Source organism: Apis cerana, linkage group LG14 (genome assembly GCF_029169275.1).
Source record: "Apis cerana isolate GH-2021 linkage group LG14, AcerK_1.0, whole genome shotgun sequence".
NCBI lineage: Eukaryota > Metazoa > Arthropoda > Insecta > Hymenoptera > Apidae > Apis > Apis cerana.
Genome location: NC_083865.1, coordinates 7,711,700 through 7,736,933, shown reverse-complemented (window position 1 = coordinate 7,736,933; position 25,234 = coordinate 7,711,700). Strand labels below are relative to the sequence as shown.

The 25,234-nt window shown below is 22.0% G+C and overlaps 4 protein-coding genes and 1 long non-coding RNA gene across 12 annotated transcripts; 3 read left to right on the top strand and 2 right to left on the bottom strand.

Annotated features, from left to right (window-relative positions):
• Positions 1-1,616: 1,616 nt before the first annotated feature.
• On the top strand, positions 1,617-13,249 carry LOC108000673 (polyamine-transporting ATPase 13A3). 8 transcript variants are annotated; one of them, XM_017061159.3, is made up of 19 exons: positions 1,617-1,896; positions 1,996-2,112; positions 5,316-5,426; positions 6,589-6,656; positions 6,736-6,903; positions 7,145-7,215; positions 7,291-7,536; positions 7,817-8,021; positions 8,497-8,695; positions 8,775-8,886; positions 8,967-9,156; positions 9,223-9,423; positions 9,496-9,681; positions 9,769-10,143; positions 10,230-10,371; positions 10,469-10,617; positions 10,697-10,925; positions 11,009-11,090; positions 11,396-13,249. In XM_017061159.3, exons 3-19 carry the CDS (start codon positions 5,411-5,413, stop codon positions 12,453-12,455), a joined length of 3,699 nt encoding a protein of 1,232 aa, XP_016916648.1. In that variant the 5' UTR covers positions 1,617-1,896; positions 1,996-2,112; positions 5,316-5,410; the 3' UTR covers positions 12,456-13,249. The 8 variants fall into 8 exon arrangements, with proteins under 8 accessions (XP_016916648.1, XP_061940458.1, XP_028523871.1 ...); XM_017061160.3 differs by having other exon boundaries at positions 1,622-1,651; XM_062084474.1 differs by lacking the exon at positions 5,316-5,426.
• LOC108000674 (testis-expressed protein 10 homolog) lies at positions 11,822-15,238 on the bottom strand. The gene is made up of 5 exons (XM_017061163.3): positions 14,713-15,238; positions 13,469-14,648; positions 13,143-13,380; positions 12,921-13,075; positions 11,822-12,834 (listed from the first exon to the last, which is right to left on the bottom strand). Exons 1-5 carry the CDS (start codon positions 14,911-14,913, stop codon positions 12,731-12,733), a joined length of 1,878 nt encoding a protein of 625 aa, XP_016916652.1. The 5' UTR covers positions 14,914-15,238; the 3' UTR covers positions 11,822-12,730.
• Positions 15,239-15,565: 327 nt separating this feature from the next.
• On the top strand, positions 15,566-20,590 carry LOC108000657 (ATP-binding cassette sub-family B member 6). The gene is made up of 11 exons (XM_017061132.3): positions 15,566-15,919; positions 16,823-17,163; positions 17,255-17,454; positions 17,621-17,783; positions 18,046-18,251; positions 18,322-18,468; positions 18,587-18,810; positions 18,900-19,180; positions 19,258-19,358; positions 19,498-19,999; positions 20,074-20,590. Exons 2-11 carry the CDS (start codon positions 16,858-16,860, stop codon positions 20,458-20,460), a joined length of 2,517 nt encoding a protein of 838 aa, XP_016916621.1. The 5' UTR covers positions 15,566-15,919; positions 16,823-16,857; the 3' UTR covers positions 20,461-20,590.
• Positions 20,591-20,877: 287 nt separating this feature from the next.
• Positions 20,878-21,589, bottom strand: LOC133667257 (uncharacterized). The gene is made up of 2 exons (XR_009832583.1): positions 21,306-21,589; positions 20,878-21,163 (listed from the first exon to the last, which is right to left on the bottom strand). It is a non-coding gene; the product is annotated as an uncharacterized LOC133667257 (long non-coding RNA).
• On the top strand, positions 21,586-25,139 carry LOC108000658 (serine/threonine-protein kinase 16). The gene is made up of 6 exons (XM_017061133.3): positions 21,586-21,814; positions 22,111-22,345; positions 22,450-22,654; positions 22,730-22,884; positions 22,956-23,090; positions 23,243-25,139. The coding sequence occupies exons 1-6, from the start codon at positions 21,705-21,707 to the stop codon at positions 23,357-23,359; spliced, it is 957 nt and encodes a 318-aa protein (XP_016916622.1). The 5' UTR covers positions 21,586-21,704; the 3' UTR covers positions 23,360-25,139.
• Positions 25,140-25,234: the final 95 nt, after the last annotated feature.

The window sequence follows — 25,234 nt, the reverse complement described above, 5'->3', positions numbered from 1 at the left end:
TTTGTTATATTTTATTATATCTATTTTATAAATCGAAAATAATCCTATTAGAAAATGAAATTCGATCATGTCGTGCAAAGTGAATTCCGAAAATTTTTAAAACTGACATGAACGATAGCAAATTAAACAGGTTTCTTTTTTAGTCTAGACTAAAGTTTGCACAAATATTTTGAGTATTCACTTATGTTAATTTTGAATTTAGTATTATTGTTATTTGAATAAAATTTATCTTTTCGCGTTACATATAGAGATAATTCGACCTTATTCTGATTATTGTTCGTAATATTGCATTAATCATTGTTAAATCGTCATTAATTAACCAGAAAAAAAATATTAATCAGAAAAAGCTTAAGTTATAGTAACGAAGTAAAGTAAATTCAATGAATAATAAAGGATAAAGTTAGATATTTAATTAATTTAAAGTGGATATAATCGATGAAGTTGAATATTTAAATATCAAAATTAAATCAAATCTATTATGTATTGATGAAATAAATTAATATAAATCATAATTATGCATGAAAAAAAAAGTAAAATATGTAAAAGAAAATATATTGACATTCAATAATATCTGAAGAATGATTTGAATAAAAAAATATAATTTTAGATTCATTAATATTTAAATAAAGACAAGTTCAATTATTTAAAAAAAAATTTAATAAAATTAAAAAAAAATTCTCAAAATAATATAAAATAATTAGGTAACAAATAATTATTCCGATGAATTATATAATAGTTATTCATATTCTTTGTTTTATCAAATTACATTTTTTACAAAAAGAAAAAAAGAATAAGTTTCGTAATGAAATGAATGTATCGCTTGTATTGAAAAAAAAACGTGAAATAATCGCGTTACACGTGAACAACTACGCGAAATTTTCATTAACAGATAGATGTTAACATACTTATTTGAATGCTTGTCAATGTATTGCAGAAATCTGTAATTTAGAAGTATCATCATAATTTATATTCTACCTAGAACACTGCGAAACTAGAAATTAAACAATAGATTTTAAAAACAAGTTTTTCACAATTATATAATCTAAACATTTTTTTTCTTTTAATAAATAACTTTTATTTATTATTCTAATTTTTCTCTTCCCATTATAAATTGATTATTTTGACAAATTAATAAAAATAATTAATATTAATATTATTAAAATAAATAAGTAAATAACTGCTCATTATTATATTTTCAGAATGTGTATATAAGGAAGAGAAATTTCCTTATCGAATATGGTATTATGTATTATGTTTGAAATATCTGACTGATTGAATTTTCATAACATAATTGACGTCCGATAATTGACACGAAGCGATATCGCGGAAAGAATAAAACAATTTATATGTTCGTGCTCTTCAATATTCAAATAATTTACACTTAAACCCATGTATTCATTCGTGGTATTATATATATATATAATTCATTTTTTTATATAGTTCATTTTTTTCAATTCTTTTTTTTTAAATCATGTTTTATCACAAATTGAAAATTGAATTTAAAATATAATTTGTAAAAAAATATATGTATCAATAAGTTGTAACGCGGGAAAAGTGAGCGATAGTAGACAGAGAGGGGATAATTTCGTACAACAGAGTACAGGAGAGATATAGAATGGCACAGTATAGTTGAGTGCGTGGCGCGAAACAGGTAGTGGTGCATTTGTTGAAATGATAGGTCACTTCGATTGGTTAAGTCTATTTAGAATTTTACGATACAACTGAGAAAACATTTAATGGAAGTTTCATGTTTCCAATCGGTCTTCGCTGAATGTGTATTATCGATTTTCGATTCGATCACGATTGAACTATCGACCTTCTTATAACAGACCTGTCTATCCCGACATTTTCGATTTTTATTTCGATTTTTCTTTATTCCATAAATTGATAATTATTGTAAATTTTTTATTTTTATCGATAATCTTGATTATCGAATAATATTAACAATTCTACTTAAATCTTTTTTTCTTTACGTTTTATGTGAAAATATAATAGCAGTGAAAATTTTACGAATAAAAATTCATTTGGAATGCACGGATCCGTGCACACGCCTTGGACTACGTCCCCGTGAAGATAAAGGGATCGAAGTAAAAAAAAAGGCTAAATATTTGAGTAAGTCATATTGTTTGAATATATTATAAATATATATATATTTCAAATATTTCATGTATAATATTCATTTTTATTTTAGTATAAATAAAATAATCAATATAATTATCAATAGAAATTAAAATATGATAATTACTTCTTTCACTAATGAATTGAAAGTAAGAGCTATTTTTAGTTTATATTTATTTATCGGTGAATGTTTAATTTGAAAAATATGATATACTCTCATATAAAATATAATGTATAATAAAAATAAATAAGATAAAATATATAGTTAAATGAATATAATATTTTAACGAAAATATTTCTACTACATTTTGTAAATTAAATTTTTTATTTCTTTTTTTTTTTTAGTTTTTCAATTTTTTTCAATTGATTAATTTTATAATAATTTTAAAATAAGATTTCTAATTGACTTCAAATAGAATGACAATTTTTTCATCATTTATTCTAATTATCGATAAATGAAGCAAACCAACTACCAACCATAGTGAAAGTAATTTAAATCAGTGCAAAAAGAAAAAGTATTTTTTAAAATATATTATCCTTGCTTTAAATATAATATTTTAAATTTTTTTTATAATTCTTTAATCTATTTTAACCTAGTTTTTTTCTCTCTCTCTCTCTCTTTACTTTTGATCCTTGTCTTGATATTTCTGCACAGATCACTGATCCTTACGAAAGAACAAGTTACCAGCAATCCAAAGTTGCGGATACCATATTATGCAATGAGTTGTACCTAAAAGTATAGAAGCACGAGTTGCATTTCAAATGACATTGACATAACATATATTTAGGAGTCTCTGGTAACACACATTTCACAACAAAATGAACATGGCAATAAAATTGAAAATGTTCAAAGAATTAAATAAAATTATACGTACAATATATCTACATATATATATAAAAATTAATCAAACGCTTGTTTTTTATCTTAATATTTATTGATAAGTCAAGTCTAAAAGTAAATTTTATCATTTATTTTAGATATCATTTAAAAATATTTCAATAGAAATATATAATTTATCTAAAATATATATTTATTTAATCTAGTATTATGTATTCTAGTATTATGTATATATTATTATCTACAGTATTATAAATTGAAATTAGAATGACTGAAATTAAATTTCTTTGATAAAATATAAAAATGTGTTATGCTTTCATATTGTAATTTTTTAAATTTGCTAATCACATATTTTTAAAAATTTAATATACTATTATATAATTCTTTTCAATCATAAATTTTATAACACGTAAAAAATTCTATTTATAGATATATAAATTTCATTATTTTTTTAAAAAGCTTTAGGAGAAATATATCCCAATAATATTGACCCAATAAATACCACTGACCAATGCTGGTTTTCACTTCTCATCAGATTAACATTTTTTTTCAATATAACATGTTATATTTATTTGTGAAAACAAGCATTGGTCGGTTTTGTAAGTTGATCTGTACTGGGTCTCTCCTTTATACATTTTACGATACTTTATACAATAGAATAATTAAAAAAAATGAGTAAGAAATATTTAATTAATGCAAATAAATATATTTTTATAGAGAAAAGAATTTTAATTTAAAAATTTTATATTATTAGTTATCATTTATATGCATCTAAATCAATAGTTTTATTCGATGAGTTTACTTAATTTATATTCAAATTCGTTATAAAAACAAAAACGTAAATTCGTTTATCATCAATTCGTTTATCACCAAAGATCGTATTCAAAAAATTCAAAAAATACTATAACAACCTGCCTCTTAGAATTTTTCTCTTTCATAAATGAATATAATATAATACTGTTTCTCCGATGTGTAACACATAATAAATAAACAATCCAATTATCTAGAAATACTTTAGTCGATATAATTATCGTAAAGCAACACTCAGGTAGCTTCGAATCCTGTTTTATCTTATTCTTCAACCGGTTTATACTAGAAAAATATCGAAAAAAAAAAATATATATATATATATATATGTCTACGATGTAGATTTCCAATTGCAATTTGATTTCTGATATCATAGATCCTTGAAAAATCATTGAAAGGAAAAGTTTTATTCGATATAATGATTGTGAAATTTATTCTAAGAATATAGAGCTCAGTTTGATATAAATTATGTCGTTGATCAAACGATCTACGATAAAAAAAAGTTCTGCAAGGTCTGCGAAGATCAGAAAAAAGAAAATGAAAGGTTACAAGATTCAATATGTTTAGGATTTTAGTTTATGAAGAGAAAGTTTACTCGATGAATTTGCTTGTTATCCTTAGGTAAATGTCAATCAAAAGAAAATAAATCTTGAAAATTTTGTACACAAAAAGTGAAGTATATTACTTGTTCTCTTTTCGAAATTTCTTTTAGCATATTAATGTTTTCTTTTAATTTTCTTTTTAATCGTAAATGATTATAAATATAAATTAATGAATAAATAATTATAAATAATATATAAATTCATTTTTGAAATGGATTTATAATCATTTTTTAGAGATAAATTGTAAATAATAAAATTGTAAAAAATTCTAAATAATACATAGAAAAAATTCTTTTTTGTTTTTCCTTGAAATTTTTAATTTTACAAATCGATATTAAAAATAATAATAAATATAATAAAAAACATTTCATTATTAAGGATAGAAAATTACCTAGAAGATGAAATAATTTAATTGTTCGCTTTTTCGATATAAATGAGCATCGATTATTTTATTGGTTGTTGTTGAGCGTTCTATTTGGCTGTATTTTTAATTGAAAATTTGAATAAGATCGTATATGTAGATTAGTCAGTACACGTGGCTGATCGTAATTTCGCCACTTGACTCGCCAACAACTTATTGTGTCGTAATTCAAGTGCACGGTCACTGTAATCATGTTCAGTGTCGAACTACCTATTTGACGTTTGTCCTGACCTTGTATCTTCTTTCACGAAATAGTCCTATTAGTATTCTTTTCCTACGCTGTTTAATTCATTGCAAGAAATATGACACACCTGTCTTCTCATATGCACAATTTTTTTTAGAATAAAAGATTTAAATTAGATATTTTATCGTTTTTGCATTTTATTTTTTTATGTTATTTTATATAAATGAAATAATAAAAAATAAAATATAAATTTGTTTTATAAAATAAAGAATTTTAATTTTAAAAAATAATTCATTTAAGATTTTTCTTTAATTTTCATATACAAATTTCATATTTTATTCCTAGCATCGACAAACGGAAATTTTCACTTGACGGCGTCTCAAGTTTAAGAAAAAAACTTGAGGATTCGAAAGAATCACCATTACGAAAAGTTTAAAGTTATGACAACATCCAATGGTGAGTCAAAGAATTACAAAAAGCATTTTTCAACTGATATTTAATATTTTAAACTACTGTCGTTATATTATTTTGATTTTCGATCATTTAATTTTACGATAAAAAAATTGAATTAGAGAAAAATTCAATAATATGAATATTCCAAATTTAATTGAATAAATTTAAATTGTGTAATGTATCAAACAAAAAAAAATATCAAATAATTATACTTACAATTATTTATCTTATCAAGATATTAAAATTTATCTTAATATTTTATGGATACATAATTAATTCATAGTGTTAACAATTGAGATACGTGACTTAGAATTCAAATATGGATACTTGAAAAATTGTTATTTTTCTACATATATTAGTATAACAGGAACTATTCCTTCTCATTCTTTTTCAATTATCGTTGATGACAATTTCGATAAATATGTAAATATTCTTTTTATTTAAGATATAATCGTGATTTAAGCGAACACTATTTATCGTTATTTAATCTTACAATATTTACTAAAGAATTATCATTTCTAACAGCTAAATATGTTCTCTGACTGATTTGTGACCAATTTTGATTCATTACAGGATAAAACAAAAAATCTACACTTGAATAGCTTATTTAAATTTAACAAAGAATATTAGTATTTTTATAATAAATAATATGATTGGTATTAATCATTGATATTATTAAATAATTAAAAAGATAAGTGATTAAAAATGATTAAAGTAATACTGATAAAATACACGATAAATTTTTAGATATTTTTTGTTTAATATCATATGGATCATTAATAATTCATATTATGTAATTAATGAAAGAAAAATATTTAATAATATATTCACATAAATATTACAAAATGGATCAATAAAAATTCTCATTTTCAATATTTTTCAAACTAAAAATGAAAAGATTTTTAAATCTTTTAAATTAATCTTTTTCTAAAAAAAATTATTTAATATCTGTTTTGATTTTATGTTAGTTTTTTTTTTTTTGAATAATTGAATTGAATAACTTTTACATGAAAAAATTTTCTGTTACTCTTTCTCTTACTATTGGGTATGCTTTACTAAATATTAATGTTTTATATAGTTTGATATTTAAGTAGAATAAGATATAAAAGAAATTTTTAAAAAATATTTGAATTAAAATTTTATTTTTATAATTTCCTTTATTTAGGGATAAAAAATGACCAAACATCATCAGTACAATGGCAAAAAATTCATACTGGACAAGATGAAGATATGGTAAGTATAATAAAAATAATTCTATAATTTGTATAATTTCATTTTAATATTTTAACTAAATTAAATATATTACTTTTAGCGAGTTTATGGATTTAAAAAGAGCAAGTTAAAAAGTATTCTGATTTATGTTTCTTATATATTAACCCTTGGCTGGGTTAGATTATTCTTCCATTGGTATCCCCAATTACATCTTTATGCTACCCATAAAAAGTGTGCTTTAAGTTCTGCCACGAAATTACTCATAACTGTAAGAATTTTATTCTAAAAAAATTTCTCATTAATTAATTGTTTAAAGATTATTCAATTTCTTGAAATATATCAATATTTCTTGAAATTATCAATAATTTTTGTAATTTTGTAATCTTTATATTTGCTAAAATATTTATAAAATGTAAATTTATCAAATTAAAAAAATTAACAGATTAATTTTATTAAGTGATTAATAGATTAATTAATAAATTCAATTAACATATAATATGGTTTTATAGGATAATTATCAAGGAAAATATAAATCATATTTTGTAAAAGATATAAAAACTATTTCAGTGAAAAATATCAGGTCAGTTTTGAATTCTATATATCAATTTAATCTTTATAGATTCATATTTTATTTTGCTCCTTTTTTTTTTATTAGTTTGGAGAATAATGATAAACATCTCATCGAAGAAATTAAATGTAAAAAATTAAAAATTAATTTAGAGAATGGCACACAATGCGAGTTGTATGAATATAAAGCATTTTGGTGTAAAAAACAATGTTATATCTGGGATATTACACAGAATAACTTCTCGAGATTGGTAGGTTTAGACAAGTATACACTATGCTCGGATCTTAATCTTAGTAGCAATCATGGACTCTCTAAAGAAGAACAATGCCTTAGGTAATGATAAGATAAAAATCTAACGAATAATAATTTCTATTTCGTACTTCTAAGAAACTGGCCACTCGAAATAATTAAATAATTATTCAAACAAGTGATTAATGTTCAACTGATTTTATCTTAGTAAAATATATAATTTTATCGATTATAAATTCTTAGTCTAATATTTAATCTAACAAATTCATTAATTTCAAAGATTATTATTATTTTATTTTAGATTATTCGAAATTAATGATTATATTATCTTAATTTATATTATCTTTCCTCTGTTTCTTTGTAGACGAATTGTATACGGAAGCAATGAAATCGTCGTTCCTGTGCAAAGCATAGGCGTATTACTTTTGTTAGAAGTTTTAAATCCATTTTACATTTTTCAAGTTTTCACTCTTTGTGTATGGTTTGCAGAAGGCTATTTGTACTATACTGCAGCGATCATATGTATGTCATTGTTTGGAATTATAAGTTCTATAATACAAACTCGTAAGGTAAAAATATTATTTGATATTCTGTGTCAACGTTTCGAGCCAGGTTTTATTTAAATACATTCCAATATTATAATAAAAAAACAATTACAATTACAATTATTACAATAAAAATTTTTTTAAAATAAATAATATTATTTTAAAATATCAAAATATTGCTTCTATAAAATCTAAATAACTATCGAAAATCTATAAAATAAAAGTTATTTTATGAAATCATGTTTTACTAGATAGAAGTTTAATGTTAATATGTGAACAATTACAGAAAACTGAAGGACGTTATTCACTTTCTAATTCTTACAACCTCGCTATATTTATTCTATAACATATACCAGAACAAGGTAGTCTTCTCTTAAACAATTTACTAGAATTTCTATCTATTGTAAGTATTTAAATGCCTAAGGCTCAAAGCGTGAATACAATTCTCCAATATTTCTTTGAAATCTGTATTCACATTAAAATGAGAAATATTTTGTAGAATCAAATTAATCTTCGTGGTACAGTGGCATCAACTGAAACTGTTCGCGTATATAGAAATTCTAAAGTAGTAGAAAACATACCTAGTAGTGATTTGGTACCGGGTGATATCATAGAATTACCCAAACATCAAGCTATTGTTGTTTGTGATGCAGTATTATTAACAGGACAATGCATTTTAAACGAATCAATGCTAACTGGTAATTGAACAACAATTAGATTTTGTTGTATATTTTTATATATTTATTCGTATTTTTTTTATTGAATATATAATTTTAGGAGAATCTGTACCGGTGACGAAAACTCCATTACCATCTCGTCACATTTTATATGATTCTAAAGAATGTTCCCATCATACAATGTATAGCGGTACCACTATTATTCAAACCAGGTACTATTATATTTAAAAATATAATTGTATTATTGCCACAAACGTTAAGAATTCTAAATTATTAATATTTTTGTTGTTAGAAGTTACGGCGATCATCCAGTCTTAGCTCGAGTTATCAGAACAGGATTTCATACCAATAAAGGTTCTTTAGTCGCAGCCATTTTGTATCCACCTCCGGCAGATTTTAAGTTTGATCAAGATTCTTATAAATTTATTGGCATATTAGCATTTATTGCAACATGTGGTTTCATCTATACTATTGTGACCAAAGTACGTTTTATATTTTAATTGAATAATTTAATGTAAATAAAATATTATATTTCTGTTTTTTTCTAGGTTTCCAGGGGAATTACAGCCGGAGATATAGCGATAAAAGCCTTGGATATAATAACAATAGTAATTCCACCGGCATTGCCAGCCGCAATGACGGTGGGAAAATTATACGCTCAAGTACGACTAAAACGAGCACAAATATATTGCATTAACAATAGAGTTATTAACGTATCTGGTAGCATAAATTGCGTATGTTTTGATAAGGTGAGAATGTAGTTTATATACAATTCATATAATTCTAAGAATATTATATTTTTTGTCTATACATTATTATAGACTGGTACTCTAACAGAAGATGGTTTGGATATGTGGGGTATTGTACCTTGCACAAACGGAATTCTTGGTGAATCAGAAAGAACTATTCCTAAATTAAATGATCATCCTCTTTTTGAAGGAATGTTAGTTTGTCATAGTTTAACATTAATTGATGGTGAACTCTGTGGCGATCCTTTAGATGTTAAGGTTTTAATATTATTATGTGTTAAATTGAAAAAACTTTTTTAAAATTTAAAAAAAGAAAAAAAAATAACTATTTATTCTTTACTTTAGATGTTTGAAAGTACCGGATGGATATTAGAAGAATTCGATAATGAACATTCGCATAAATATGATTTCATAGCATCTACAATTTTAAAACCACCGAAAAACAATAATTTTACGCAAAATATGAATGAAATATCAGAAATCGGAATAGTACAACAATATCAATTCTCAAGCTCTCTTCAAAGGATGTCTGTAATAATACGCATTTTAGGTTCAGATATATATAAAGCTTATACAAAAGGATCACCTGAAATAATATTTAGTTTAAGTAAACCCGAAACTATCCCGAAAGACATAATGATCTGTTTAAAATATTACACGGAACAAGGTTATCGAGTAATAGCTATGGGACGAACAGAATTACCCGAAAATAGTAATAAAGTAAAAATAATAATTTTAATATTTATTTTAGGAATTTTTATTTATATGAATATTAATTTTTAATGACATTTTCTTTGCTTTTATAGATAATGAAATTACCTCGGGATGCAATCGAACAGAATCTCGAATTCCTAGGTTTAGTTATTATGGAAAACAGATTAAAAATACCAACTATACCAGTTATTAAAGAGTTAAGAATGGCTAACATACATGTTTTGATGATCACAGGTAATTAAAGTTTAGCAACTGTGTGCTAAAATACATTTACCAGAAAATTATTAGTTGTTAGATAATAAAATAATTTATTTATTTTTCACAATTGCAGGAGATAATATTCAAACTGCAGTAAGTGTTGCAAAAGAATGTGGTATTTTATCAATGCAAGAATTTGTGATAGATGTAACTGTAGTTACGGAGGAAAATAAATTACAACCTGAAATTTATTTTAATGTTCAAGAAATGTCGCCAAAATTGGTAATCTTCAATTCTTTTAAAAATTAAAAAAATTTGATATTTTAGAATAATAAAAACTGTGATTATTTTATTTTTTCAGAATCTTCATGATAAAAAATTTAATATATCAGAATTGAAAGATATAGAAAGAAATATAAATAGTATTAATTATCGTTTTGCATTGACAGGCCAGTCATGGCAATTATTGCGTGAACATTATCCGGATATTGTGTCAAAAATTTGTGTCCGTGGTGCAATATTTGCTCGAATGACAAGCGATCAAAAACAACAATTAGTTCTAGAATTGATGCAACTCGGTTATTATGTAGGTATGGATCAATATTTAATATTTACTATACATTAATCTCATTATTCCGTCAATTCATTTCAAAATATTTCGTAAACATTGTAGCAATGTGTGGAGATGGTGCTAATGATTGCGGTGCTTTGAGAGCTGCACATGCGGGTATATCTTTATCCGAAGCAGAATCTAGGTATTAAAGAATATTATTTCTTTGTTTTTGTATTATAATATAATATAATATAATATAATATAATATAACAACTTCGCATTTAATTTTCATTTTTTTTTTTTGATAAATTCATCATATAATTTTTGTATTATAAATTTCTAGAACTTATTTATATTTTCTTTATTTTTAAATTATAGAAAGTTTTTGAAAAAAATAATTTTCTATTTAAAAAGAATTAATTAAATTTTTATTGATATATTCTATTTAATTATTTTAAATGCTTCAGTACACTAATTAAATATTAAATGTAGATATATAATTTTTAGTGTCGCCAGTCCTTTTACATCCAAAATACCGGATATAACTTGCGTTCCAAAGGTGATAAAAGAAGGTCGTGCTGCTCTGGTTACATCATTTGGAATATTCAAATTTATGGTCACTTATTCTTTGACAGAATTTTTATCTGTTATTATTCTTTACTCTATCGATTCAAATTTGACAGATTTAGAATTTCTTTTTATCGATATTTGTCTCATCGTTAACTTTGCTTCTTTTTTTGGAAAAACTCAAGCATATGAAAAACAATTAGTAAAAAAACCTCCTATGACTAGTCTATTAAGTTTTACATCGATTTTTTCTTTGTCTATACATATGTTGATAATGACAATTTTTCAAGGTATTGCTTATCATATGGTACGCACTTTTCCATGGTTTACGCCATTTATTTATGATGAAAAAATTGGATACATGTGTTATGAAAACTATTCAGTTTATTGTGTTTCTATGTTTCAATACATAACAATGGCTATAATATTTTCACGTGGAAAACCATATCGCAAAGAAATTTATACAAATATTGCATTCACGTTTTCCATAATTATGTTAACCATTATTTGTATCTATATCACAATTTATCCTGCAAGTTGGATAATAAATTTACTTCAACTACTTGTACCTCCAATGTTCGATTGGAGAATTATTATTTTAGTACTTGCTTTTACGAACTTTGTAGTTTGTCTTTTCGTTGAATCATTTGTCATAGAATATTTAATTGAGAGAAAATTGAAATCAAAATTTTATAAACTTGAGAAGTCTAAAAAAGAATATTTAAGAATAGAACACGAATTAAAGCACGATTTAAATTGGCCGATACTTAGTAAAGAATTACCAATGTTACCATTAACATCGAGTGTAGAAAATATCCTTAATGTAGCATATACGGAAAAACAACTTTATGTTAATAAAACAAAAAAGAATTTAAAAAATAATAATTTCCATGAGACAATAGAATCATCTAAAAAAAATAATGGCTTATATGCATTTGATAATTATACATATGTAGATGATGAAATACCACAAAATACAAATATGATAACTAGATTTTAAATCTTATTTTAGAAATATATTTTGAATTATAAATTTTCAATAATAATAATATATTTACATAAAATATTTTTGAAAGTCAAAATAATTATATGCAAAATAACATTTACATATATACGTAATTATTATACGTTTTTATATGTATAATAATTATATAAGTATGTAATATAACGATATTCAGTAATTTATTAACATAAAATAAATTGTTTTTTCATAAAAAATTTTAATACAATATACGTAAAATGTATTTATTATATATATGTATATTTATTTTTTGCTCAATAGAAAATTTGAGTATTCATGAAATAAAACAAATTACATATCATAAGACGAGATTTTTTGTCATCTTTAGATCCAATGATTTCAATTTTTTTAGCATTTTCTGTAATATAAAAAATAATTGCATTATTCATAAATTTATACAATTATAAATATATTTTTATAAATATTTTTTATCAATATATTTACCTATAATATCTTTATAATTTATTACAAGTTCATTCTGAATCCAATCTTTATAACGAAGCACAATCTTATTTATTATTTGTATTGTATTTTCATGTATTTTTGGTTTTAACAAAAAATTTGGCAAAGTTGAGATAAATTTTTTAAATGCATTTTCCCTACAATACAAACATTATTGTAAAAAGATAAAAAAAAAAGACACAATAAAATTACAATATCAATTACCTATGTAATTCATGTAAAGTATGATCTAACATTATGTCACTAATGACAGAAAATAATTGTAATTGTATTTCTTTTCTAAATTGATTACAACATATATTTACAACTAATTGTAAGGTTTTACTCAAATCAAAATGATTTTTATACCAAATTTTACTTGCTTTTAAAAATAATATTCTTAAAAGTTTAACCAATTGTGGTAATGCAACATTATTTGTATCAGACCAATTTTCAAGTTTCTCTGGATAAAAAAGCAATTAATATATTAATGTTGTTTAATAGTTAATTACTTAATTAGTAATCTCAAAAATTAATTTTATTACAGTTACCATTTAAATATTTAATAACATATATACAATAATTTTTATTTAATTTAGACATAATTTTATCATTTCTCTGTACGGATGTAAACCATACATAAATTTGACAAATTCCTAAGTTATATCCTAAACAAACATCATATGATTCATTCATAGAAAAATCTTGTTGACGTTTCTTATTTCTTAATGAAGAAAGAAAATTTCCAACTGCATTTAATTTATTATATGGAAATTTCAAAAATAAATTTTTTATATAAGAATTCTCAAAATTATTTTTAAACCAAAATTTCATATTTACATCACATTCTGTATGCAAAATATCTATGCATTCAATTATTAATTGTATTATTTCTATTATACTTTTTAATAATTCTAATGCCTCTGTAGAAATTAAAAGTGTAGAATTCTCTACATTTTTATCATTTGGACATACTTCAATCCAACTTTCAAATATAAGTGGCATTAATAATTCTACATATTTCATAAGTTTATCTGCATTCAAACTGTTATCAATATTATTTTTTTCCAAATTGTTAAATTTCTCAAAATCAATTTCATAATTTTGAATATTTGTTTTCATATAAATAGGAACATATCTAATATTTTTATTCACATTTATAACTTTCATATTTTCATCTAAACTAATAGCCTGTTGAAATTTAAAGAAAGTAACAATAGAATTAAACATAGTAGCAAGTCTCTCCAATACTTTTATCCGCCACTTAATATTAGTGTTCTTGGAATTTAAAGTTGTTACTAAATGTCTTCCAGGTTTCATTTCTGTGTGCAATTTAGAAATCATGTCTAAAAAATTTGGCAATATTTTGTAACTATTTCTTGCCAAAATGTTATTACAATTTTGTACAAGCACATCCAAAAAAAGTAAAGCATCTTCTTTAATATGAGAATCTATATGTGTCATAGCACATCTTAAATAAGAAATCAATATATCACAATATGGATTAAGCTGATCATTGGAAATTGGACCAAGAATTAAACTCAAAACTTTCAAAGAATTACGTCTTATATCTTTCTCTTTATCAAGAGATAAGGCACAAATGCCTTGCAAGAGAGATCCAAATTGTGAATTTAATAATTTTATAGTATGTTCTGACAACATTTCTTTTAATTCCTTTACAGCATCTTGTCGAACTGTTGAATTATGATGTTGCAAACGTAATAACAAATCCTAAAAAAAAATGTTTAATTATCAATCAATTTAATCAATTTTAAAGAGAAAAAATTACAAATACCTTGACATTGAGTTTTCTTTTACTAAGTATTTCTATTTCATCATGTTGTTTAAATTGTTCTCGTATTAAAATTTTTTTAATTTTAAATGATGTATCTGTGACATTTAATCCTTTTGGTAGATGTTTTGTCTTCGTTATTTTTAATTTTATTTTTGCCTTTTCAGATTTTAGGCGTTTTAAATGTTTATGGTTCTTGCCCATGCTTAAATTATGATTATAATGCTTATATAAATAATATAATATACTTCGATTAAATTTACATTAAAAAAAAAGTCATGTATCTTTATTTTAATTTTAGGTTATAATACTAATAGTTATAACACTAATTTATTAATTTTTATAGATATTAATTTTTTTTAATACAAAATGATATTATATAAAAATATCTATGGATTTTATTATTTATTTTTTAATATGTAATAATTCAATTAAAAATATAACAACATATATATAATAAGATGGAAAATATACTATTTTTACAATGGCAAATAATATATATAATTTATCACTTCATAGAATTTCATATTTCATGTTTTGAAATACTAATAATTGTAATAAAATCGATAAATTGAAAAATCAGATCAAATTTTTTCTTTTATTCTAAAAATAAATTTAGACTTTGATGAAATAATTCTTTTTAATAATAATAATAATGAAAATAATAATTTATATAAATATTTTTTATCAATCTAAATTATATACATTTTTATCAGTTTTTGATTCGAATCTAGTGTATATTATAATATATTAAAATATAAATTTCAAAATATATATAAAGTTTTATAATACAATATATATATCTATTATTTATTAAATCTTATTTATGACGACAATCTGTATTGTATTTCATTCATGATTATATACCCACGAGGTATAGACAACAGACAAGTAGTCATGTGTTTTCATGCATAATAATCTAAAGTGGTATATAAACGTGTATTTCTTTACTCTGACGTCGGTAACAATGCAAATTTCTTTTATCTATTTAGAGATAGTAATCTGCAAATGTCTGTAAGAAAGATTTTTAGATAATAAAATCAATATTTTATATACGTATAACAGTATTACTATAAACTTTTTCATTAATCTCTATAACTACATTACGTTAAATCAATTTAAAAATATTTGCATATTTGGTTTTTCAAATAATTAATTCGATTCTATACGTTTGTATATCATGACATAGCAGATTTCTTTTTAAAAAAAGGTAATTAATTTAATTTTTCAATGTTTATCGTTAAAATTTTGCCGCAATAATAAGATAATTATTAATTTTTTTCTTATAAAAAAATACATTTTCTCTTCTTATCATATATCAATATCATGTAATGGTAATAATAACATTATAAATTTATAATTTTAGAAAATAAATCTTTTATTTGAAATTATATTATTTTTATCTATAATATATTTTTCTAATATTTAATATATAATATTTTTAAATCTATCAATATTAATTTTTTTATGTATATTTTTTTTTTTACTTAAAAATAATAAATAATTCCAATGAAATATAAATATTTCAAAATTAAAGATTAATTTATAAATGCTCTTCATATTTTTTTATAAAATTTCAATTTATTTTAATGAATTTTATATTTCATTATAATGAATATTTATATTTTATATAATGAAATTTAGATGTTTTTAATCAATAGTGCAATAACACTTATATAATCATATAAAATGTAAATCATTATATTATGATAAAATATTTTTATAATTTTTTTAAATGTTTTTTTAAATATTATAATAGGTTTTTAAATATTGTATAGGTATTTATATGTACAAATAATAATCAATAATAAAATAAAATGATGTTTTTATTAAATGATTTTATATAAATATATTTATATAATTAAATGTTATATTTATATATTATATTTATATAATATTAAAAATATATAATTTATAATAATTTATATATTATGTAGTTTTTTTTGATGTTTTAATTGATTATGTTTTAATTGATGAATGTCTTAGAATTACTTTTTATTTTATTGAATATTAATCACATTGACATAAAAAAAATAATATTACTAATAATATCATCAATAAAGAAATATACAAAAAATTTTATTTTTAAAGAATTATTTTTATGATTTTTTAGAAGTACATTAAAATTTACATACAATACAATTAAAGATGAATACAATGTCTTATTGTCCTCCAAATATTACTTTCACTGATATTTGGATAGATCATGGAATGTCCAAATGTTTTATGGATACTATCAGTATCACTATTATTTCATCATATTTATTAATTTTTGGAACAATTCAACTTTGGATATATCAAAAATATGGAACAGAAACTGCTATAACTTTATTGCCTAAAAATAAATTGTATATTGTGCAAAAATTCTTCCTTTATTTTGTTCCAATATTGAGTATAATAAGAATAATTTTACAAGGAACAATTTTAAATGACACTAAAATATATGGTTATATGGTAAGAGATTTTCTTTAATTTTTATACATAATAATTCTTTGAGATTAATGTTTTTAATTTTAGAATATAAATTATTTTAATATTTTTTTAGATTCTTACAACAGTATTAACATTAATTATATACCCATATTCAATATATATATTAAAAATTGAAAGACATAAATTATTACCAAGTGTGCCACCAAGAGGACATGGTCTTGTATTATTGGGCTTTTGGACTTTGGCATTTGTTTCAGAAAATCTTGTGTTTGTTAATATTGGAAAACTTGAATGGTGGTTTCATTTAAATACGTAAGTTTCGATAATGTATTTTCTTTATATATATAATATAATTATATATGTATTTCTACATTGGATATATGGAATATTCTACATATGGAACATCTACATGTATTACGTGTATTACAATTTTTTACATTTGATGGAATTTTTTTTTATATATATGTGTTATTTACAGATTAACAGATCAGATTGAGATGGCACTATTCATTCTACGTTATGTCAGCAATCTTATCATTTTTGCTTTAGGCCTCAAAGCTCCAGGAATAACTGGTAATACAAATCCTGAATATCATACTTTAAATAATGGTCCAACTCTACAGTCAAGATATTATCAAAGTGTAAGTCATTGAAATATAATATATGAAATATAATGTATATTGAAATATAATATTATTATAATTTGAATATTTTTTAATTAAAGAAAAATCTTATAATTATTGCTGAAATGAATAAATTGTAGAAAAGAAAAATTTTTTATATTAATATATAATTTTTTATATTAATATATAATTTTAAAAATAAAAAATTCACTTTTATTGATTTATTAATTAAATTTTATTTTATATAAAATTACATTTTAATATAATATAATATTTTTAGCGATCTGAAGATACTAGCTCTACATGGAAGAATGTGTGGCATAAGATAAAAATTTTAACCCCATTTTTATGGCCAAAACCTCTCATACTTCAACTACGTGTTATTTTTTGCTTTGGATTACTTATATTAGGACGTTTAATTAATTTATATGTCCCAATTTACAATAAAAAAATTGTAGATAGTATTTCAGAAGCTCCTGAGTTTAGGTACAAATTAAAATAATAAAAAAAAGAAAAGAAAAATATTGTTGTATAATATATTTAATTTTTATAATAGGTGGGATTTTATATTAATATATGTAGCATTTAAATTCTTGCAAGGTGGTGGTACAGGTGGTATGGGATTATTAAATAATCTTAGATCATTTCTATGGATCCGCATACAACAGTATACAACTCGTGAAATAGAAATAGAATTATTTAGGTAAACTATTTTTCTTCTTTTTATTTTCATAAAATTTGAAAACTTAAATTTCAAGTTTTATTTAAATATTTAAATATATAATAATATTTAAATTTTCTTTTTACAAATACATTTTCAGACACTTACATAGTTTAAGTTTACGTTGGCATCTTGGGAGAAAAACTGGAGAAGTCTTAAAAGTTATGGATCGTGGTACAGATTCTGTAAACAATCTTCTTAATTATATTTTGTTTTCAATTGTTCCAACAATCATTGATATTATTGTAGCTGTTGCATTTTTTATTGTTGCTTTTAATAACTGGTTTGGCTTAATTGTATTTCTAACTATGAGTCTTTATATAGGTAAATATTATAATTAATTCTTTTTGATATTAAAATCATAAATTTTCTATTCAATTTTAATATTTATATGTAATTTTTATTTGTATCAGCTGCTACAATTATGATTACTGAGTGGCGTACTAAGTTCCAGAGACGTATGAATTTAGCAGATAATGCTCAAAAAGCACGAAGTGTTGATAGTTTGCTTAATTTTGAAACGGTTAAATATTACGGAGCAGAATCATATGAAGTTGATAGTTATAGGAAAGCAATATTGGAATTCCAAATTGCAGAATGGAAGTCAATGATAACATTAAATATTTTAAATACTTTACAAAACATAATTGTTTGTAGTGGTTTACTTACTGGTTCTTTACTTTGTTTACATATGGTTAGTTCTAATAAAATTAAAACAAATTTTAATTTTTTAATATTTAACAATTATATAATATATATAATTGATTATAGGTTGTAACCAAACAAGGTTTAACCATTGGTGATTATGTTTTATTCGCAAGTTATATTATTCAACTTTATGTACCATTAAATTGGTTTGGAACATATTACCGGTAAGGATATTATAATTTATAAATAATATATAATATAATTTATAAATTTTTATTTATTCTAATTATTATATTATTATATCACTTATTCTATCTAAAAATAATTTTATTTATAAATATAAATATTTTTTTATTTTTACAGTGCTATACAAAAAAATTTTGTTGACATGGAAAATATGTTTGATCTTTTAAGAGAAGAACAAGAAATTATCAATGCTCCAGGTGCTGGTCCATTAATAATAAAACGTGGTCAAGTAGAATTTGCAAATGTGACATTTAGTTATACATCCGAGAAAATTATATTAAAAAATATTAGTTTCGTTGTACCAGCAGGAAAAACTATTGCATTGGTTGGACCATCTGGATCTGGAAAATCTACTATTGTACGATTATTATTCAGGTTTTATGATGTAGAACAAGGTGCAATTTTAATCGATGGTCAAAATATTAAAACTGTTACTCAAGATTCTTTAAGACGATCTATAGGTGTAGTACCTCAAGATACAGTATTATTTAATAATACAATAAAGTATAATATTCAATATGGTCGTATTGAAGCTATAGATGCGGACATAATATCAGCAGCTAGAAATGCCGATATTCATGAAAGAATTCTTTCATTTCCAAATGGTTATGAAACACAGGTGAAAATTCAATAATGAAATTGTTTTTAATCTTTTGATTTTTCATTATATTTATACCATTTGATTATATATAGGTTGGTGAAAGAGGTCTTCGTTTAAGTGGTGGAGAAAAACAACGTGTTGCTATTGCACGAACAATATTGAAGGAACCAGCGATTGTACTTTTAGATGAAGCAACAAGTGCACTCGATACACAAACAGAACGCAACATTCAAGCAGCTTTAAGTAGAGTTTGTGCAAATCGAACAACTATTATCATAGCACACAGATTATCCACAATAATACATGCTGATGAAATACTTGTTTTAAAAGATGGAGAAATCATAGAAAGAGGAAAACACGAAGAACTAATTTCTTATAATGGAATGTACTATTCCATGTGGCAAGCACAATTGCAAAATGATCAAGAAACAACAAAAGTTTCAAACGATGTTCAAGAAAATGAAGCAACAAAATCTTAATTACATATGACTTATTTGTTAAATTTATTGATTTAAAATATATATGTACCTGTTTATGATAAAATTATTTGTATAAAATCATTGAGTAAAATCAATGAATAATTTATTAAAATATTGTTATAAATTTGAATAATTATTTCAGTTCAGTCTTTCATCATTTCATCTATTTTAAATTTATACAAAGAATGTGATAGAATAGAATTTACTATATGATATATACTTATTACTGATAAAGAGTAAATATTATTAATATTATTATTAATAAAATGATGTAATTTTAGATAAGTGTTCCTGAGATAAAATAAAAGAAATTTTACTTTTAAAGATAATAAATAAAGTATAAATTAATGTTATTTAACTTATAAATTAATATATTTTATTTATAATTAATTTTAAGTAAAAGTTTTTAACCAACTGTTTATAATTGTATAATATCATTTATTATATCAAAAATAAACAATTAAAATTTAATAGTTATAATTTTTTTATACAATGTTTATAATATAATATTAACTTTATAATATTTTACTTTACTTTTATAATATTAACTTTCTTCTACTTGTTCAGCTTGAGCAGGAATTGTGCTTGCAAATGCTCCATCTGGTACCCAACCAGATTCATCAATGGGAGCTGTTACAGTTACTTCATTTGCACCCCAAAAATAATAACTTGTAAAAAATATCCATAATAAAGCGTACACTACCTAATAATGTAAACAATTAAAAAAAACATTATTTTAATATTGAATTTTAAATGTAAATTTTTTTAAATTAATTTTTTAATAAAATATTAAAATTTTATAAATTTCTTATAAAATTTATCCATCAAAAAAAACAAAAAATTACTTTGAAAGTAATTTTAATTTCTTCTCCATTAACCATATTGAAAATTATGAATACAATTTGCTCATTTCGAATTATTTTCTATAGTAGAAAAATTAATTTTGCACTTTACAATTTTTTTATTAAATTTATATGTGAAAATAATTTTAAATGATATAATATTGTAAAATTTACATCACTCTTTCATTTATAAATTTTTTATGAATTTATTACTCTATTACTCTATAAATTTAAAAAATTTATCTTAAAATTATTTGTAAACAACTGACGATTACCTAACTTAAACTGCAGACTAGTCTCAATGGTAACGCATATGACGTGTATCAAGATTCAAGATGTTTGTGGATAAATAAAAAAATGTCAAGTGGATTATTATATTTTTTTTATTATGCTTAATTAAAAATGAATAGTCTTGGTTTAAGCTTAATTCTAAAAATGGGCTGCATATGCTCCAAGGAAACAATTACAGTAAATTCAAGAAATTATACAGTTCGTGAACATCTTGGAGAAGGGCAAGTTTAACAAATAATAAAACAAAATTATATAAATTATTTTAAAAAGTCATCATCTTTTTATATAAATTGATATTCTTTTTCATATATTATTGTACTATATCCGATCTTATTAATGTAGACATAAATTTTGTTGCAATCTCTCGTTGTAATTTCTTATTAATTTAACCTATTCTATATATATTGAAATCAATAATTATTTTTTATTGTAATTATAAATTATATTTAAATTTATGTATAAATTTATGTATAAATCAATGAAATATTTATTAAATTTAATTTTAATGCAATTTTAGTGGATTTAGCATTGTCCTTCTAGTGGAAGATACAATAACTCATAAAAAATATGCTATTAAAAAGATCATTTGTCATGGATTAGAAGATCAGAGATTAGCAGCAAAAGAAATAGAATATTATAATCTTGTAAAACATCCAAATGTTATAGAATGTATTGATTCTACATATAAAGGAACAGTAGATCCTATTATTAATGCAACTAGTGAAGTATTAATTATTTTACCATATTATCATGTAAGTTATATTTCTTTAGTAATAATTCTTTAATAAATATTATAAATGTTTATAAATTTCAATAAAACAAAATATAAATATAACAATAAAATTTTGCATTGCAGAGAGGTACACTTGCAAATGAATTAGAGAGACGTGCTAAAAATAAGAATCACATGGGTGCCCTAGATATTTTAAATATTTTTTTACAAATATGTGAAGGTGTAAAAGCATTTCATGAAGCTAAACCAGAACCTCTTGCTCATAGAGATTTAAAGACTGCAAATATACTTCTTGATGATGGAAGTACACCCATTATAATGGATTTAGGTATAATATATATTAATGTAAACAATAAATATTTAATTAATATTAATAAAAATGAAAATTGAATTTATACAATAGGTTCTGTAGCACCAGCTAGAATTAAAATATGTGGTTCACAAGCAGCACAAACTTTACAGGATTTAGCAGCTGAAAGATGTTCAATGCCATATAGAGCACCAGAATTATTTAATGTTGAAAGTTATTGTATGGTAGATGAACGGACAGATATTTGGGTAAAATTAATTTCTTGTTAATATTATAATAATTGTATCTGTAATTATTAAAATTATATATATTTCTTTAGTCTTTAGGATGTATTCTTTATGCACTATGCTATTTTAAATCACCATTTGATACAGTATATGAAAGAGGAGACAGTGTTGCTTTAGCTGTAATAAGTGCAAATATTATTTTTCCAGAAGATGCTCCATATACTGAGGTAAAATTATAATTAATAAAGCTTAATATTTATATGAATTTCTTTTATGCATTTTTCTATCATATATATATGTATCAAAAATATATTTGAATTTATCAAAAATATATTAGTTTAAAAAATTTAATATTTAACAATTATTATTTACTTTATAGGATATACAAAATTTGATTTTATTGATGTTAAAAGTAAATCCTATGGAACGTCCTTATATATACAGTGTTATAGAAAAGGTACATGATATTATTTCAAAGTTAGAAAACAAAGTATGATTATATAAGAAACAATATTTTCAATATTTATTTAAAAATATATGTACAGATAATTTTATATATTATTATATATATTATATATATAATAATGCAAAATGTTTATAATCTTTAAAAAATGCAATAATATATAAAATAATAATAACAAAATGAAAATTTTAAATAAAACAAGTGCAAATATTGCATTACTTCAATATATCATTTTGTTTGTTTTATATTTAAAAAGAAAAATAAGAAATTTATAAAATAGAAAGTAAAAATTTTTAAAATATAAGGTTTATATATGTTTATATACATTTTAAATATGTAAATACTATAATTTTTAAAAAAATAATAATTGTATCTATATTACTATCAATATCTGAACAAGCTTTGTTATTTTTATTTAAAATTAATATTAATGATAGTGTTTTAATAAAATTAGTTTTGATTAGTTAATCCCAAATTTTTTGATAAATAATTTCGATTATCTAATTATATTGAATATTTTCATTTTTCCTGAATTATATGAAATAATATGTTATATATATTTTATATAAAATAATATGTAACAATTTTTTTTGCAAAAACTTTCATTACTTTATTAAATAATTTGTTAAGGAATATACGAAAAATACTAATTATAAAACTTGTAAATTAATTAAGCTACAACAGTAGTATTAAATACATACTACCAATTAAATATGAATAAATCCAAGCAATATCTTCAAAAAAAATCCTGAATATACAAATATTTTTTTATTGAAAAAAAATTATATTGAATTACTTCTTTTTTAAGAATAAATGAATAAATTAATTATTTATTATTTATATAAAATTCTATTTCTGTATCATCCTCATGTTTTGTAAACTTTATTTTTTTCTCCATTTCCTTTATCATTCTCATTCTGTCTCTTCTTTATCAATCTTATGATTTTCCTTTCTTTTATCATTTTGTTTTCCCTTTTATTATTTTTTACTATTCTTTTGTTTTTATCCTTCCACTTTCTTTATTATTCTTATCCTCTATTCTTTCTTATTATATTCCTTTATTATCTTCATGCTCGTTTCTTTATTATTTTCCTTATCATTCTCCATTTTTTTTTGTCTTTTCTTTTTCCTTTTCAAATCTGTTTACTTCTTTTATCAATTTTTCCTCCTTTTATCAATTTCTTCTTACATCCTCTTATTAATTTCTCCATCTCCCTTCTTTCAATCTCAATTCTTTCTTCTTTTATCGATTCTTTTTCCTCCCATTCTTTATTAATTCTTTGTTCCTTTTTCTATTTTTTTCAATTCTGCCTCCTTCTCTAATAATTAGGAAAAAGTTAAATAAAGAAATGATAAGACAGATGAAAATAAAAGAAGTGCAAAGAAAAATCATAAAAAAAGGGATGAAAATCTCTACTTCAACAAAGAAAGGATTCTATATGAATAACAATTAATTAGTTTATTCATTGTTCCTCAATAATTTAATATAATTTTTTTTTCGATATAAAAAAATATTTGTTATATTCAATAAATTTTTTTTGAATATGTTGCTTGGATTTGTTCCTATTCAATTAACGATACGTATCTAATTATCATCGCAATTTGACTAATCTATGTGCTTCACAATTGGCTATTGGCTATTAATTTTTGTTAATAATTCCTTAATAAAGTTATAATAAAAGTTCTTGTAAAGAAAAATGTTTCTTGAAATTATTTTAGAAAATTTCCAATTAATCGATGTTGCCATATTTTTGTAATATTATCTATATATATGATAATCATATTAAATAATAAATTCCTAAATTAAATAATATCACGAAATAATATTATATTATAATAGATCCCGTATTATAAGAATTTTTATAATTATATATATTTTTACAATAACATTATTTATTTTTTTAATTA

What these genes read in the sequence shown, in the direction of transcription:
- LOC108000673 (XM_062084472.1), top strand. An exon ending in CTATAATACAAACTCGTAAG is followed by an intron (nt 8,022 to 8,496) that starts GTAAAAATATTA and finishes AATATTTTGTAG; the next exon opens with AATCAAATTAATCTTCGTGG. An exon ending in ATTGCGTATGTTTTGATAAG is followed by an intron (nt 9,424 to 9,495) that starts GTGAGAATGTAG and finishes ACATTATTATAG; the next exon opens with ACTGGTACTCTAACAGAAGA.
- LOC108000674 (XM_017061163.3), bottom strand. Translation starts at nt 14,913, where the DNA reads ATGGGCAAGAACCATAAACATTTAAAACGCCTAAAATCTGAAAAGGCA. An exon ending in ACTTTACATGAATTACATAG is followed by an intron (nt 13,076 to 13,142) that starts GTAATTGATATT and finishes TTTGTATTGTAG; the next exon opens with GGAAAATGCATTTAAAAAAT. An exon ending in AAATTATAAAGATATTATAG is followed by an intron (nt 12,835 to 12,920) that starts GTAAATATATTG and finishes TTTATATTACAG; the next exon opens with AAAATGCTAAAAAAATTGAA.
- LOC108000657 (XM_017061132.3), top strand. Translation starts at nt 16,858, where the DNA reads ATGAATACAATGTCTTATTGTCCTCCAAATATTACTTTCACTGATATT. An exon ending in CTAAAATATATGGTTATATG is followed by an intron (nt 17,164 to 17,254) that starts GTAAGAGATTTT and finishes ATATTTTTTTAG; the next exon opens with ATTCTTACAACAGTATTAAC. An exon ending in TGGTGGTTTCATTTAAATAC is followed by an intron (nt 17,455 to 17,620) that starts GTAAGTTTCGAT and finishes TGTTATTTACAG; the next exon opens with ATTAACAGATCAGATTGAGA.
- LOC108000658 (XM_017061133.3), top strand. Translation starts at nt 21,705, where the DNA reads ATGAATAGTCTTGGTTTAAGCTTAATTCTAAAAATGGGCTGCATATGC. An exon ending in TTATTTTACCATATTATCAT is followed by an intron (nt 22,346 to 22,449) that starts GTAAGTTATATT and finishes TTTGCATTGCAG; the next exon opens with AGAGGTACACTTGCAAATGA. An exon ending in AAGATGCTCCATATACTGAG is followed by an intron (nt 23,091 to 23,242) that starts GTAAAATTATAA and finishes TTTACTTTATAG; the next exon opens with GATATACAAAATTTGATTTT.